General features: G+C 43.8%; 1 protein-coding gene across 1 annotated transcript; it reads right to left on the bottom strand.

Annotated features, from left to right (window-relative positions):
• Window positions 1-3,112: 3,112 nt before the first annotated feature.
• dnajc18 (DnaJ (Hsp40) homolog, subfamily C, member 18) lies at window positions 3,113-16,911 on the bottom strand. Its single transcript, XM_083638586.1, has 8 exons — window positions 16,679-16,911; window positions 14,704-14,875; window positions 13,971-14,116; window positions 12,703-12,909; window positions 12,471-12,583; window positions 8,218-8,327; window positions 7,143-7,315; window positions 3,113-5,742 (listed from the first exon to the last, which is right to left on the bottom strand). The coding sequence occupies exons 1-8, from the start codon at window positions 16,803-16,805 to the stop codon at window positions 5,618-5,620; spliced, it is 1,173 nt and encodes a 390-aa protein (XP_083494712.1). The 5' UTR covers window positions 16,806-16,911; the 3' UTR covers window positions 3,113-5,617.
• Between the last annotated feature and the right edge of the window lie 228 nt (window positions 16,912-17,139).

The raw sequence follows: 17,139 nt of genomic DNA, 5'->3' as shown, positions 1-17,139 counted from the left end.
CTCATGAAGAGGCTCATTGTTAGATAATGTCTGTTCATACTTCTTTATGCTGAATGTATGAGTTGTATTGGGTTTCTGGAAAGTAATCATTCATTGCCATGCAATCTTGATTAATCTTGAGTCCTAGTGAGTGTGGGAGCTCTCACCTGCATCATGTTTCTTCTCCAGGACGGTGTCTCCATGGCCTCCCCTGCCTTCCTGCTTTCTCTTTTTGTAAGTATTCATCCTACAGCCACCTTCCTGAACATCTTTCTCTGTCTTGCACAATTTCTACTTTTTTTATGCCTCTGCCGGCGATAGCTAGGCCGGAGGTAGTGAGGTCTCCAGACCATAGTTCAAGCAGAAGGCCACTCACGCGTAATCCGATCTCAACGTGGTCAAAAATCCTAGTATGACGTCTGCTATGACGTCAAACATGACGTCAGTTAATCCTCATATATATAGCAAGGGTTCTACGTCACCTCTCTCTCTCTGGCCGATCATAGCAGCAGCAGCCATCTCCCTTGAAGCCGGCCTCCGAAGCGTTGTTTTGCCCCACCCACCTCCCCAGTCCACCACCAACGAGTCTTGACTCCCGATCCCCCACGGGGGGGGGATCTCCTAGCCCATGCAGGCGCCCTCCTCTGCCTCAAGAGCAGCGCCACTGGCCAATGGAGTCAAGCGCCAAAGCATTTGCCATGCACGCCGATTGCTAAATAAAGTTTGTCTAATCCTACCAACTGGCCTCTCCTGATTGAATTATGGTTTCGGGTTGTCCATACGTACATACGTCCATCTGTCCGATGTTCGTTAACGCGATATCTGAGGAACACTTTGACGGAATTTAATCAAATGTCCCTCAAATGTCGACTTGGACTCAAGGATGAACTGATTAGATTTTGGTGATCAAAGGTCAAAGTTCAAGGTCACTGCGACCTCACGAATGCCATTTCCAAGCTTGTTAACACGTTATCTCAGGAACGCCTTGACGGAATTTCTTCGAATTTGCCTCAAACGTCGACTTGGACTCAAGAATGAACTGATTAGATTTTGGTGCTCAAAGGTCACTGTGACCTCTCGGACGCCATTTTCAAGCTAGTTAATGCGATAGCTCAGAAATGCCTTGATGGAATTTCTTCGAATTTGCCTCAAACGTCCACTTGGACTCAAGAATGAACTGCTTAGATTTTGGTGGTCAAAGTTCAAGGTCACTGTGACCTCACGACCACTCGTTTCATGCTCGTTAATGCGATATCTCTGGAACACCTTGACGGAATTTCACCACATTTAGCTCAAATGTCCACTTGGACTCAAGAAAGAAGTGATTACATTTTGGTGGTCAAAGGTCAAGGTCACTGTGACCTCACGAATGCCATTTTCAAGCTCGGTAACGCCATACCTCAGTAACACCTTGACGGAATTTCTTCACATTTTGCTCAAACGTCAAAGTCTGGACAGATATGGATGTCGACTGCTCACTTGTTGGCGGAGGCATAATATCTGCGGTGCGGTCGTTCTAGTTTCTTCTTGACATAATGCACAAAATAAACATTTCAGAGCATCGTTGAAACAAAATCTGGGAATTAGTCATATGTATTTCAATCAAGTAACTTGATACTACCAGTTGAGTTACATAAGTGGACACTAACTCTGGTCTAGTCTCAACACCAAACCCATGAGAGTATGCTGATACACTATGAGGCCATTTACACCTGGCACTAACATGCATTTTCTGTAATTGCAATTGGAAAGTGCTTGACCACATTAGCCTGTTTGCATTTACACCTGGCGTTAGCATGCCTTTTGGATGATCTGATTGTAATCTGATCACCAAAAATGGGTGTGCTCTCAATCCGCATACAGTTGCTGTATGCGGATTGAGAGGACACATTGCATTTACACTTGTGTTCAATGAGGTCACAATGCGTCCCTGACCACCTCCAGAGGTGGTTTGGCCGATCCATCTTCAGTGTGTCTTGGGGGCATTTACACCTGTACTTTCAAGTGGTCAGGCACTATCCGATTGCAATCTGATCACTGAAAATGCATGTTAGTGCCAGGTGTAAATGGCTTCTTTGTAACTGCATCCTGCAGATCTCTCTCTGGGTCTGGGACACTGCTCGCTCCAAACTGGTTTTGGAATCCTGGCCCGTGATTGATTGCGCCGGAATCCTGGGGCCACCAATCAGTAACGACTTTAGCGATCAGCCAAATCAGCCACTCCCACCTAACCTGACTCTGTTGACTTTTGAAAATGAACCACCCTCTCATTGGTGCTACAACCTGTCAGTCATTCAATTGTTCCCCCCCTCAAAACAGCAATGGGGGCTGCGAAGTGGCACATACTCATTTATGTAGCATGCGGAGTGCAATTCAACATAATATTTGAGTCTGGGGAGAGACCATTTGGAGAGACTTTGGTCTAACAGGCGGTTTCTTCCTCTGTGTGACTGTGCAGGATGGGGGCACCAGAGGGTGCCGTTGTGCCATTGAAGCTGACCGCAAGATGAAGAAATGACCACAGTCTCCCCAGTTTAAGTGAATGGCATAGTTCTATGAAACTTAACTTATTTTCTATTAGTTGCACATGAATGCTTGCTTAAAGTGTGTGTTGCATAAACGTTTGCTTAAAGTGTAGACTAAAACCATGATGCCATGGTTTTCTCTGTATGTATGTGTGTGTGTGTGTGTGTGTGTGTGTGTGTGTGTGTGTGTGTGTGTGCAGAAAGGTTTAAGAGCAATTGAAAACATTGCGTGTAGTGAGTGGGTGGGGGAATCACAGAAAAACAAGTGTTGAATCTTGTAGTTTCTCAAAATCAAAAAGGGAGCAAGTGGGCAATGTTTAAATTTTTATCCTGGAAGTGATGTCATAGGCATTGTGGCATCAGTGATGTCATAAATTCATTCATTTTATGACATCAGTAAGCTTAGGGCAATCTGTTAAAATTTTTGTCCCACTGATGATGGCATAGGAGGCATTGTGACATCACTGATGTCATCAGTGATGTCATAAAAGCAAAATCATCGGGCGAGCTGCAGGGCAGGCGAGGCCACACTAGCTCGGCTGCGCAGCGGGCGTGCCTAGAATTCGAGCACACATAACGCTAGTTTGACAAAAAATCAACAGACTTGCTTACCAGTGAACAAATTCCTTTATTTGGAAAATGAATCATATGAATCATATATGCCACATATTCTGGCAACATCTTTCAATTTCTGGTCATTTTGGCTGAAAAGCCATGAACATTTAATTCTGTTATGCCGCTAAAGTGTACACAAAAACATGGTTTTGTGTACATGAAAGCAAACATTTTAGAAGTTTGTAAGATTGTGTTTGGGCCTGAAACTTTTCAACAATTACAATCTAATTAATAAACATTTAGTGTGTAAGATGTGTTCGCCAAAAATTAAATATGTAAATTAATTAATTACTGGAACCTCTCACTAGGGTGCATGCAATGGGACTATGATGTATGGGACACAGGATTAAAATATGCAAGTATAACTCAAAAATGCTCCAGATGAACCTGAACAATGCAACAGTATGAGAACAGCTAAGGCAGTTTGGCGAAGTCTTAGTGCACAGCAAAATGTATCTACATATGTCTATGTAGGGTTTTAATGGTTTTGGGTTGGTGAAAAGTTGTCACGATCTACAAAGTTAGTGTCCTATTCATGACAAGACATCACAAGTAAAAGTCACATTTCTCTGGTTTCTAGCTATGGAAGAAAGTTGTGTCCCCCAGATATTTAATAGACTTCATAAGATCATTGGAAAAACAAGTGTTAAAGGATAGATTTACCCTTTTAAAAACAAAGAAAAAGGAAAAATAAAAAAAAGTAGTTCAAGAAAGCTCAGCAGGCCAAAAGCAGAACAATCAAGAGAAAAAGGAATCTTCTTGGATATTAGGAGCAAAGATTTAATTATTAAGTATAGTACATGTGTACTGAAACAGTTTACAATGTACACCTTCAATCAAATAAACAAGGGCCAAAATGCCCTTGTTTATTTGATTTAAGATGTACATGGTCCTTGTTTATTTGATTGAAGGTGTACATTGTTTGTAAACTGTTCCAGCACACATGTAATATACTTCCTACTTAAATCTTTGCTCCTAATATACAAGAAGCTCCTTTTTTCACTTTTAAAAACAGAAAAGTGTCAGTTTTATAAAACGTCCATATAAATGAAATATGTGGCTTTTATAAAAACCTCAAAAAATGTGGGCTGAAAAAAAAATTCGGAGAAAATAAATTATTTAAGCGTGTCCAAATGATGTGACTGAGGAAACAAAGGTTCTCCATGCCACTTTTCAGAGGGTTTTTAGTCCCAAAAACTTGCACGGACATGATTGCTAACAAATAAGCTTCCAATATCTCAAACAGACGCACTGAGGAAAGTGCCTTTGGGTGAACTGGAATCCCTGCTTGTGCCAAATCAGATTATTATTATTATTATTATTATAATATATATATTTTTTCAGAACATGGCCACTTTTATGCAACACTCATCAAATCTCTCGAGGCAACAGTCTCAAAATTCAAACATATGCTTTCGGCTGGAACACTGATTACTGCCTGGGAGAAAGAGAAAACTGTACAATCTATGCAATGTCAGAAAACACTCATGCAAGAAAAAGAACAGAGACGTGTGTAAGACTTCTATAGGAGAGATCGCTTATTTTTGGCAAGCACAGCCTTTTCTTTTATACAAACACATTTAGTCAGAAAAATGTGTTCATGTTGGTAACACTTCCAGCTCTACTGCGCCTCCTCTTGTGATAGTGCAGCAGGTCAGTTGCCTCATAAACCACAGTATAATATGCTATAGTTCCTTCTTTTGTTTCCATGTCTGATCTGCATATGTTTTAAACATAAATAAAATGTCCTCCGTCATTTCACAGTACAGAAGCTTTCAGTTTTGTTTACAGTAGTATGCAAATCACTGTACTGAAACTCACTTATATTACTTCCTACAGAAAAATATAACGTTCGAGTAACATTCACTCCGAAGACCTATTAAATACTCTAAAACTTAAATGAGGACGTGAAAACAATAAATTAGTACAGCTAAATCCTAAATCACAAATACTAAAAACATAACTAAGTGGCCGTTCACACAGAGAAGCACTAGGTGGCGTAGGTGCAAAGACGACGATATCCATGAGTGAGCAGGCGTGTCTTTCTTTTGAAATAGTAACAGTTGAGTTTCCCCTAGGGGCGTGCCTCTGTGTGAACGGCCCCTGAATACAACATGTATAATGTCAACATACAATTGCCTTCATAACCTCGGTCAGGGAAAACCCAAATCATGTCCTGCCATTTCTATAAGAAAGTTTATAGGCTCTAGGACATCATACAACACTGCCACAGTGAGTGTGCACTTCCTGTTGCCATCAGCCAGGCTCGGCAGCTTCACATGCAGCTCTACTTCCATTCAAGAGGAGAGAAGGCACATTGTTTCAGCAGCATTATCTGCCACTGTGCTCTACCCAAAGAGGCATTTCTCTACAAAGTGGCCAGATTGAATTAATTTCACAACTCTATTAACTATAATCTTACTATAAGAATGAGAAGTGTATTCTATAGTTGGAGATAAATCTACAAAGAAATGCCTCCACCTCCTCTCAAACGCTCCTCATTCTCCTCTCTGTCGCCCAACAAAGCGATGTAGTTTGTCGCAATTGTCCAGCCTCATAGACTCTGCCTTCTGCTTTAACCTTTCATCCCGGTACAGTTGTCCAAGGTTTGCCAAATCTGACTCTGAAAAGGAGAAAAGAATGATAGAGAATTACATATCACGAATATCTGTGATAAGACATTTACAATGTACGTTGTTCAACTGAATGTGACCTGAAACTGCTTACGTGACATGGATTACTTCTAGTCGCATCATTAAGTTATAAACTAGAACGACCGCACTGCGGATATATGCCTCCACCAACAAGTGAGCAGTCGACATCCATGTCTGTCTAGACTTTGACGTTTGACCCAAATGTGAAGAAATTCCATCAAGGTGTTACTGAGATATGGCGTTACCAAGCTTGAAGATGGCGTTCATGAGGTCACAGTAACCTTATCCTTTGACCACCAAAATGTAATCAGACGTTTATGTTTTCTTGTGTTCAGACATAGGTTTATAGATGTTTTTTATTTACCTTGACAGTTTCGACGAGTCACTCTCGTCTTCTTCAGAAGCAGTCACACTGACAGCTGGGTATGACGTGTCAACCAGTTGCTTTTCAGCAACTGGTGGTGTGCCCAGCTGAGCTGCCAGGTCGGCCACGCCCACTATGACGTGTTGTGGCCGGACCGACAGACCTAACAGCCCCGCCGAGCCCAGCTGTCAGTGCGACTGCTTCTGAAGAAGACGAGAGTGACTCCTCGAAACTGTCAAGGTAAATAAAAAACATCTATAAACCTATGTCTGAACACAAGAAAACATAAACGTCCAATTATAAATTAAGACATGATGAACATCATTGAACTATCAAAATGTAATCAGTTCATCCTTGAGTCCAAGTGGACATTTGATGCAAATTAGATGAAATTCCGTCAAGGCGTTCCTGAGATATCACGTTAACGAGCATGAAACGAGCGGTCGTGATGTCACAGTGACCTTTAACTTTGACCACCAAAATCGAATCAGTTCATCCTTGAGTCCAAGTTGACGTTTGAGGCAAATTTTATGAAATCCCGTCAAAGCGTTCCTCAGGTATCGCGTTAACGAACATCGGATGGACGGAAAACCCGAATCCATAATGCCTCCGGAGTTCGGCCTGCAGTTGTGTTGTTTTTTTTGCTTGGGGTTGTACACCCAATTGCTTATGGCATTAAACTGATGTCTGAAAACGAAACAATAAAACAATTATATACAAAAAATCTAATCAGTTCATCCTTGAGTCCAAGTGGACATTTGAGGCAAATTCGAAGAAATTCCGTCAAGGCATTCCTGAGATATTGCGTTAACGAACATCGGACGGACGGAAAACCCGAATCCCTAATGCCTCCGGCCTGGCTATCGCCAGCGGAGGCATAAAAATGCTTGTCAGTAAAAGTTATCCATTATTCAAACAAGAGCAGAGCTTTAGCCAAGTCTGCGATACCTCTTTATAACCATAATACATGCATGTTGTCACATGCTGCAAAGTGAGCAGACTTACTTTGCTGTTTCTCCTTCCAGCAGCTGTTCTGCAGGTGTTCAATATAGTCGCTTTCAATGGTTTTCTCCAGCTCCTCCAGCTCAGCTCCATGGTACTCCTTCTGAAAACCTTTATCCACATAGTATGGTACACCCATCTGCTGCGTTTCCCTGGACACCACCAGCCCCATGGCCCTGAAAACCAAACACATAGTTCACATTTACTGACTGGAACTACGGTGCCATCATGCCATGGGGGATCACAATTCTACTGACTGGAACTACTAACTGGAACTATGGTGCCATCATGCTATGCTATGGGGGATCACAGTTTTACTGACTGGAACTATGGTGCCATCATGCCATGGGGGATCACAGTTTTACTGACTGGAACTACGGTGCCATCGTGCCATGGGGGATCACAGTTTTACTGACGAACAACGATGCCATCGTGCCATGGGGATCACAGTTTTACTGACTGGAACTATGGTGCCATCATGCCATGGGGGATCACAGTTTTACTGACGAACAATGATGCCATCGTGCCATGGGGATCACAGTTTCACTGACTGGAACTATGATGCCATCATGCCATGGGGATCACAGTTTTACTGACTGGAACTACGGTGCCATCATGCTATGCTATGGGGGATCACAGTTTTACTGACTGGAACTACGGTGCCATCATGCCATGGGGATCACAGTTTTACTGACTGGAACTATGATGCCATCATGCCATGGGGATCACAGTTTTACTGACTGGAACTACGGTGCCATCATGCTATGCTATGGGGGATCACAGTTTTACTGACTGGAACTACGGTGCCATCATGCCATGGGGATCACAGTTTTACTGACTGAACTACTGACTGGAACTATGGTGCCATCATGTCATGGGGGATCAGTTTTACTGACTGGAACTATGGTGCCATCATGCTATGGGGATCACAGTTTTACTGACTGGAACTACGGTGCCATCATGCCATGGGGATCACAGTTTTACTGACTGGAACTATGGTGCCATCATGCCATGGGGGATCACAGTTTTAAGGATCACGGGAGTGCAATGCTATAGGCTGATGGTGGGACAGACTCACGGCTTGTAGAAGAGACTGTATGGGGGGTTAGTGGCCATCATCTGAGTGAACACTGATATGAGGATTAGCACCAGCACAGGAAGCAGCTGCAGGAAGGCTGTGAAAGAGTTCTGTGGGAAGATAAAATCACAACAGAATAGAGTACCAGAGATTTTCATCCGCCATTTATTTTCCCATATACATTTCGTAAAATGCTTATAAAAATAGTTTTACTTGTTCAAACCAAATGGTTTAGATATATTTAGAAACAGGAGAGACTACATAACATTTAACTCAGACTAAAATGTAAAAAAAAAAATGCGGATTTAAAGAAAATCTTTTTTCAATTGAGTTTTTTTAAGTTTTGGTCCGAGTGAAATGTTCTATGGTCTCTCCCGATTCTAAATATAGCTGGTCCGTTTGGTTTGACGAAGTGAAACTATTTTTATAAGCATTTCATGAAATGTCTATGGGAAAATGAATGGCGGATAAAAATCTCTGGTACAGTGCTGAAGCAGGAAGTAGGCGGTCACTTTGCCTCTCTATTCACCTTATGTTGCCACGCCCACTTTTTCTATTCCGTGTAAGACGCAATTGTATTTGTTCTTCCGGTTCAGCGTTAGCCGGCCGGTAAACATCGATAAACTGTAAACTATGGATGACGTTTGGCAACATTCAGCAGCTACACTGCAGTCAACTTCAGACATGCTCATAGCGTTACTGCTGCGAGGAGCCGATGGCTGTACCCGGTCGGCATTTAACGTTAGTTACAAAAGCACATCAACAGTGTTTTCTCACTGCCAGTAGCCTACAGTAGGGGTTACTAGCTAGTAGTGATGCGCGGGTCACCCAGAACCCGCCGGGTCCCGTGGGCTGGCCTGCCCCGCAGGCGGTCTGGTTTGGCAAATTATGAAAATATCGCGGGTGCGGGCGGAGCAGGCTCAGAACGTGATAAAGCAAAATTATTAAATAATTTAGAGCAGTGAAACATGCAGAGTAACCATTTATTAAGACGTGAACTCTTTCTCACACACGTAGGCCTACACATCAGACTCTGAAGCCCTCTCTATAGCCTACATGGAGTAAAGAAACACTTCAATAAGGTAGCCTATGTATGTGCTCTCAAAACAAACATTTTGGAAGGATTATTATTATTCACTGTAATTATTATTTGAAGTGTCCATAAAACTAATGCCACCACAGATTTTCTGTTGTGGACTCAACTGTGATCGATTTGTCAACTTTACTGCAACATGAGTAGGTTACGTGACCAATTGAGAGCACATGAGGTAATTAAAAGAAATCAGACAGCGAGTCTGAAGCTGTATCTGCAAGCCGTCTGCACCTGCTGCAAACGTGACCAATTGGGAGCGCATGAGGTAATTTAAAGAAATGGGGAAGAATAAGAACTGTTTCTGTAGCCTACCTCTACCTGGCTGCTACCTCCATTTGAAGACCTTGGATTAATTGAAGAAAGACCAATAATTGCGGAGTTTGTAACGAAGCAGAAATAAATCAACGTCATGAAAGAAGCCGCACAACGCATCCAGAGCAGTACAACTGTTGTCGCGCGTGTGAGTGTGTGTGTGTAAGAGAGAGAGGGGGGAGAGGGACAGAGTTATTAGCCACTTTGCACACCTTGGAAGCTCTGCTGCGCTCCTCCTGAGTCGGGAGACATATTACATTAAATTGGCCGTTGCGGGCTGCTGGGTTGGGCTGGGTTCGGAATTTTCAGATATTTTAACGGGCTGGGCGGGGCGGGCTGGCTCCAATGACGGGTTGGGTCTTAAAAAACCCTGACCCGCGCATCACTACTAGCTAGTTATTTACATTACATTACATTACGTCATTTGGCAGACGCTTTTATCCAAAGCGACTTACAATAAAACATTTCGTCAACAATAGAGAAATCAACTATGCAACATAATCTATGACAGCTACAACTCTTGAAGGAATAGAGTGGTAAAGTTTTTTTTTGAGAGAGAGAAAGATGTTAGTTCAAGAAGGGGCCAGGTGGAGCCTGAAAAGGTATTTTAAGTCTTTGCCGAAAGATTGGCAGTGAAGCGGCCATCCTGACCATAGGGGGGAGCTCAGTCCACCATTGCGGTGCCAGGGACGAGAAGCGTCGCGATCGGGATGAGTTACTTTTGAGCCCCCGTAGCGAAGGGGGGGTGAGGCGTCCTGCACTGGTGGAGGAGTGGAGGGAGCGGTGAGAGGTTTGGAACCTGACCATAGATTGTAGGTACAGAGGAGCTGTCTGGTGTACTGCCCTGTAGGCCAGTATGAGTGTCTTGAATTTGATGCGTGCCGAGATGGGAAGCCAGTGAAGGTCCCGGAAGAGGGGAGTGACATGAGAGAATTCGGGTTGGTTGAATACCAGACGGGCTGCAGCGTTCTGAATGAGCTGAAGCGGTCGGATGTCAGAGGCAGGTAGGCCGGCCAGAAGCACGTTGCAATAGTCCAGGCGGGAGATGATAAGTGACTGGATCAGGAGTTGCGTCGCTTCCCTCGTGAGAAAGGGATGGATTTTGCGGATGTTGTACAGGGAGAACCTACAGGAGCGTGCTGTCGCAGCAATGTTGGCTGAGCAAGACAGCTGGTTGTCAAGGATTACCCCAAGGTTCTTAGCTGTTTGGGAGGGAAGTACAGTGGTATTGTCAATGGAGATGGAGAGATCTGCGAGAGGGCAGTCTTTCCCTGGGAGGAAGAGTAGCTCTGTCTTACCAAGATTGAGCTTGAGGTGGTGGGCAGACATCCAGTCACTGATGTTTTTGAGGCATGCAGAGATGCGAGCCTAGATTTGGGTGTGTTTTTGGGTGCGTAGCAGTGATAAAAATGCACTGAGATGAGATCACATGGCCAAGAGATCTGATATAAAGAAGGAAAAGTAAGGGGCCCAGGACTGAGCCCTGGGGGACACCGGTGATAAGAGGGCAGGATCTGGAGAGGGACCCTCTCCATAAGACCCGGTATGAGCGGTTAGAGAGATAGGAAGCAAACCAGGAGTGTTCAGAACCTGAGATGCCGAGGTCAGACAGAATGGAGAGAAAGATTTGGTGGTTGACTGTATCGAAAGCAGCAGACAGGTCAAGGAGGACAAGGACAGAGGAGAGGGATGAGGCCTTAGCAGTGTGAAGGGCCTCTGTGACTGCAAGAAGAGCTGTCTCAGTGGAGTGAGAAGCCTTGAAACCGGACTGCAGAGGGTCCAGGAGGTCATTCTGGGAGAGATAGAGATAAAGTTGGCCGGACGCTGCTCGTTCGAGGGTTTTGGAAAGGAATGAGAGAAGATAGACAGGTCTGTAGTTCTGAATAGCAGTAGGGTCAAGGGAGGGTTTCTTAAGCAGAGGCTTGACTCTAGCAGTCTTTAGAGCAGCCGGAACAAGACCTGAGGACAGAGAGGAGTTGATGAGACTAGTGAGGAAGGGAGATATGTCAGGTGAGATGGTTTGTAGGAGAGAGGAAGGGATAGGATCGAGGGGGCAGCAAGTGGCTCGGTTAGAGCTTATGAGTTTAAGTACTTCACCAGGAGAGAGAGGAGAGAAGGAAGTAAATCCGGGGGCGGGGGGCAGAGAAGCAGGATTGGAGTTGGGAGTGTTATTGAGGGTACCTGGAGGATGGAAGGAGGAGCTGATTTCATCCACCTTCTTAGTAAAGAAGGTTACAAAATCATGAGCAGAGAGGGAGGAGGGAGGGGGAGGTTACACAGCCAGCGCTCCTCGCTGCTCGTAAATTTTTTCCAAATAGACGTTATTCTGATAAACTGGTCACATATTTGGAATGTTACGTTCTCATCCGAAAAAATATTAAAACTATAACAGTTTGTTTTTTTGCTTGAAAACAGCTTTTTGGCAAGTCTAAAAATGATAAAGGTAGGAGTAATCTACTTCCGGGTCTAAAACGGAAATACGATTACAAAATGACGTTATGCGGAAGCGTCCTTATATGGGCAAATGATAAGGTGAATAGAAAAACACACTATGCAGGCTACATCGGTAGAATGTGGTACCTTTGTCTCCTTAACTCTATAAAGGCACTACAGTTACGGGGAAAGTATATGAGTGACATGAAATTAATCAAAATGAGAAACAATCAACAACCTTCTTTAAAATACACCCCTCAAACTACCTCATTTCATGTTTTGCAGTAGTTCTCGTGGTAACGCCAAATATATAAAGCTTGCCTTATAATACTGCTACATCTACAAAAGGAAGATTACAGTGTGAAATTCTGCTTGTTTCACGGGGATTTGTCTTGGTGGTTAGTGAGTCACTGACCTGACTGTGGTTTTCCTCCACCTCCTCCTCGCGCCTCTCATAAGCCCGCCGACGGCGAGGCTGGTAGAACTGAGAGTAGGAGGCTCCTCGGTTGGTGTACACGTGGATATTGCCTGAAGGGAGACATTATACAGTTCTATAACTTCTCCTCGTCTCGCCAGTGAGATACATACGTACATAACTAATACCAAGCCGCCATTCAACCAAACACTCATGACTCACGACCGCTTACCTGTGGGAAACCTTCCTCCAAAGAAAATGTTGAAGAGCTCTTCGGGGGAAATGTCAGCCTCAAAGTCTCTGTTGAAGCTTCGGTAGTGTCCATGGCGAGCGTGGGCTGAGTGTTGAGGTGCGTTGCCAGCTGAAGATTGATCTCCATACTGATCGTACTGCTGCCTCTTCTCGGGGTTGCTCAGCACTGCGTATGCATTACCTATTGCTGTTGAGCGAAGAGGGGAAGATTTAGGTAAAATTTAGGTATCAAGATCAGTTGCATCAGGGAATCGACACAAGCATCTGATACAGCTGCACTGAGTCAAACAGCTGTCGAAACGCAAAAGCTGATCAAAAACGGGTTGTAAACAAGAATCTGTCAAACTCAACATGACAGCAATGTAAGGCCGTGGCCACACTGACCCGTCAGAAAATGGACAAAATTCTAAAACGGATAGATGTATGTCCATTGCATGTACAAGTAACCTACTTGTACAGTAGGTGGCAGTAAGCACCTTGAAGGTGTCAGCGACCTGCTTATAAACCGAGAGAAGAAGAAAGCTGGCGTTAGCTAGCTGTTAGCTCTGTGCACTGAATGACCAGATTGATGTAATGGTCGGCCAGTTCGAGTCATGCTGTTTCCATGAAGCCCACCAGCTTTGATATCTGTTGGCTAGTTGTTGATATTTATAACGGTAAAATAACATTACGTTATATCGATGCGGAAAACCCGCTCAGCCATTTCCGCTCTGAGAACGCCTCCTCGACTCTGATTGGCTAAACGGACGGTGACTATCCATCCATCCAGAAAAAGTTCAGCCCTCTTGCACTTTTCTGTCCATCAAAACGTATTCAAATTTGCTGGATACGTACGCTTCATCAGTGGTCCACCGACAGACGGACAGCTGTGTTGGAAATGAATGGAAGTGAACAGAGAAATGAACACAGACGGACAGACACCGCAGATCAGAGTGTCCACCCCCTAAGTTGATAATAACGTAATTGCTCCACTCTGAGAAGCCACTCTTTTTGCTTCTCGCCCTTCTCCACATGTTAATACCCATGCTCTGTGTGACAAAGGTGGAGGCTTATTTTTGCATCCCTCCCAACTACTATTTTGTTACACGCACAAGCTGAATTTGTGCCTTTTTGTGTTGGAAATAGTCACATTATGTTACTGTATATGTCCTGTGCTCCAGGACAGTTCAGTCAATACTTGTGAGCATGACCCATAAGATTCAAATTAGGTTTAAATTCTGCTAGAATATGAACTTCATATTGCTGTACCTTTGAACGCATCAGTGGCTCCTGGAGCAAAGTTCTTGTCAGGGTGGAACTTCAGCGCCAACTTCCTGTACGCCTTCTTCAAATCTTCATCACTGGCATTTTTGGAAATGCCAAGGATCTCATAAAAGTCCTTGCAATTCTTTATCCTGCAAGATCACAGCAAAAAGTATGTCAAAACACAAGAATGAACTGTAAGGTTACCAGCATGTCAATGCGTTGGGGACCCCCAACACTGAGTACCCATTACAGTTAAGTAACCTGGTTTTGGGTTGGCACAATGTAATACCTTGGTTAGAATAACCTGGTTAAAGTCACACTGATTATGAGCAACCCAGTTAAGAAGCCTGGTTTACCCCATACTAAACAGGTTAATGTGGCATGGAAACATCTTAGTCCCATCTTAGTCCTTTCAAAAGAAAAACCAAAGAGAAAGAGAGCAGCTGGTGGTAGAAGCCAACGTTTTCATATTTATTTGCTGGCAAACCGTTCTAGCTTTTAACAGGACAGCGCAGGTGGACAGGAATACTGATTATTCATGGCAACAGGGATATTGAATGTCAGGGTATCAAAGGCACATGTGAACAGCTTAGCCTGAGTATGGCCAATCGCCAGGTTACTCCATGCATGTAAACATACCGGTAACCACTGTTAATTGGTGAGGAACATTGGCAATCATCAGTCTTGTTGTATGTGTAAAAAGCAAACATGTCAGAATAAGCATGTTACTGTGCACCTGAGAACGCCCTGGCGCTGCTCCTCTGTGTAGCTCTTCTTTTCCTCACCACCGGCACTACTCCCTCCATCGTTATTTCCAAGATCCTCGTCTCGCCAGCCTGATGGCGGGGGTACGTGGTTTGCCTCTGGACAGGCAGTGCTTCCATTCCTTATTATGGCATCTATCAGCACTAGAGGAAAACAGGATCTGAGGTCAACTGAGAATTCAGGTGTGAGGGCTAACCAGTGGGGCTAACTCACTGGGGGGAGGGGGGCATCTGAGGGGGGTTGGGGGCTCAAATCAGGAGGATTATACCAGAAACATGCAAGACCTGCACACATTTCTGTGATTATAGCTGAGAATGATGTGTGTGTGTGTGTGTGTGTGTGTGTGTGTGTGTGTGTGTGTGTGTGTCGCTGATGAGTCGCTCATCCCGATCGCGACTCTTCTCGTCCCTGGCACCTCAATGGTGGAATGAGCTTCCACCTTCAGTCAGGACGGCTGAATCACTGCCGATCTTTCGGAAAAGATTAAAGCAGCTACGAGCAACTTTTTCGATTGTTATTAAACAGTATAAATTTAATATCAATGCATCACATCTTACCTCTAATAGTCGACGAGACCAACGCAGAGTAGTCTCGCTTGAACCCCGAGTGAATCGGCCAGTGTTAGTCTGTCTGCAGCCAGGGCAGATCAGGAAGTGAAATGAAACGGTTTGCAGCAGCCACTTCGGCCATAACCACAAAATAACTTCCAAAAAACCTGTTAGAATATAACGAGAGATGTTCCCGAGAGTATGCGTGGCGTTCACAATGTTTATGCTATGTTGCTAGGCAGCGGAACGGCGTAGACAGGCAGCTGCGTTTCACTTCCGGGTTTCACTTCCGGGTTACCCGGTCCGGTCTCTCTAGAGAGCCCCCTGTTGACGCGAGTTTAGACAGACTCAGACTTAATAATCACCTAAGGGAGCAATCTCAGATACACACGGCTTTGGTCTCAGCTACTATTATAGGTAAGATGTGATGCATCAATATTGTAATTATACTGTTTAATAACAATCGAAAAAGTTGCTCGTAGCTGCTTTAAAGACACACCTTTTCATGCTCCATCTGGGCCCTTCTTGAACTAACTTCTTTCTCTCTCTTAAAAAATAAAAATAAAAATAAAAATAAAAATAAAAATACTAATTACTAACTTAACTTTACCACTATTCCTTCAGATGTTGTAGTTGTCATAGACTGTTGCATAGTTGATCGCTCTATTGCTGACAAAAATGCGTTATTGTAAGTCGCTTTGGATAAAAGCGTCTGCCAAATGAGGTAATGTAATGTAAATGTGTGTGTGTGTGTTATATATATATATATATATATATATATATATATATATATATATATATATATATATATATATAATACACGCACATTAAGTATAATAATTAATTTCGATTAATTATCCATTAGTGGGACTCTGTGTCTATTTTATTATACCAACGTACAGTATGGATTACCACAACTGCGCCCCGGGCCTTATGGCCTGATCATAATATAAAAATCGGGCTGTTGCAACAGCATTGAGTTTGATTTACCAGTGAAGATCGATACTGATCTTTTTTCGATATGGACAGCAGAACTGTTCCTGGTTACAATTTGTGATTGCTGTCAAAACAAAGGCAAACTTATCAGGCCTTGGGATAATGTCCAAGGGACTACCGTATGGAAAGCAACCATACAGAAACGCTCAGATTGTAACATAGCGCTGTCCAGTCTGCGGTGCTGTCTGTGAACTGCAGCGGAAGGTAGCCCAACACAACAAGCTTTGCAACACGTCCAGTACAAATCTAGCATTATTAACGATAACGTTACTGCAGCTAGAACAATTTCAAAATAGCTGCTCTGCACCAATGCATGCATCTGGAAAAACTGAAAACTGCTTAACGTTAGGTGGGTTCTGTCAAACAGACTACCATTGCACATTTTTCGTCAGCTAATGTTACCTCTGGCACGGGTGCTGGGGAAAATGTTCTGAGCTTCGTACAGCAGATGCAACGCCCTTTCTTTCCGTCCTGACCGCAAACACAGCTTTGCCTTCTCTATCAACCGGTCTGATTCCTCTTTGTCCATTTTAACACGGCGGTGTTATTTACTGAAATATGGATATCATACAGCCGCCTGTAGCTAGGTAGCCAGTTTAGCTTTGACAGTTTACGGCTGAGGAAAGACAGCTGCGTTTACCGTTAGCTTAGCTAGTAGTGCTAAGTGCTAACGTTACAGCTGTCACTCTTCTTCTTCGCTCATGTTTTATGGCGGTTGGCATCCTTAAATGTTGCATTACCGCCAACTACTGGATTGTAATAGCTTCACACTAGTGCAAAACTAATCGAGAGCCAAAGGCGGGCCCCCTTTCGGGTTAGGCATATGAACCAAGGGATTGCATTCTTTTTTCCAAGGACATTTG

This window comes from Poromitra crassiceps (genome assembly GCF_964638095.1).
Source record: "Poromitra crassiceps genome assembly, chromosome: 1".
NCBI lineage: Eukaryota > Metazoa > Chordata > Actinopteri > Beryciformes > Melamphaidae > Poromitra > Poromitra crassiceps.
The sequence above is the reverse complement of the archived record's forward strand: the minus strand, read 5'-3'. Positions and strand labels throughout refer to the sequence as shown.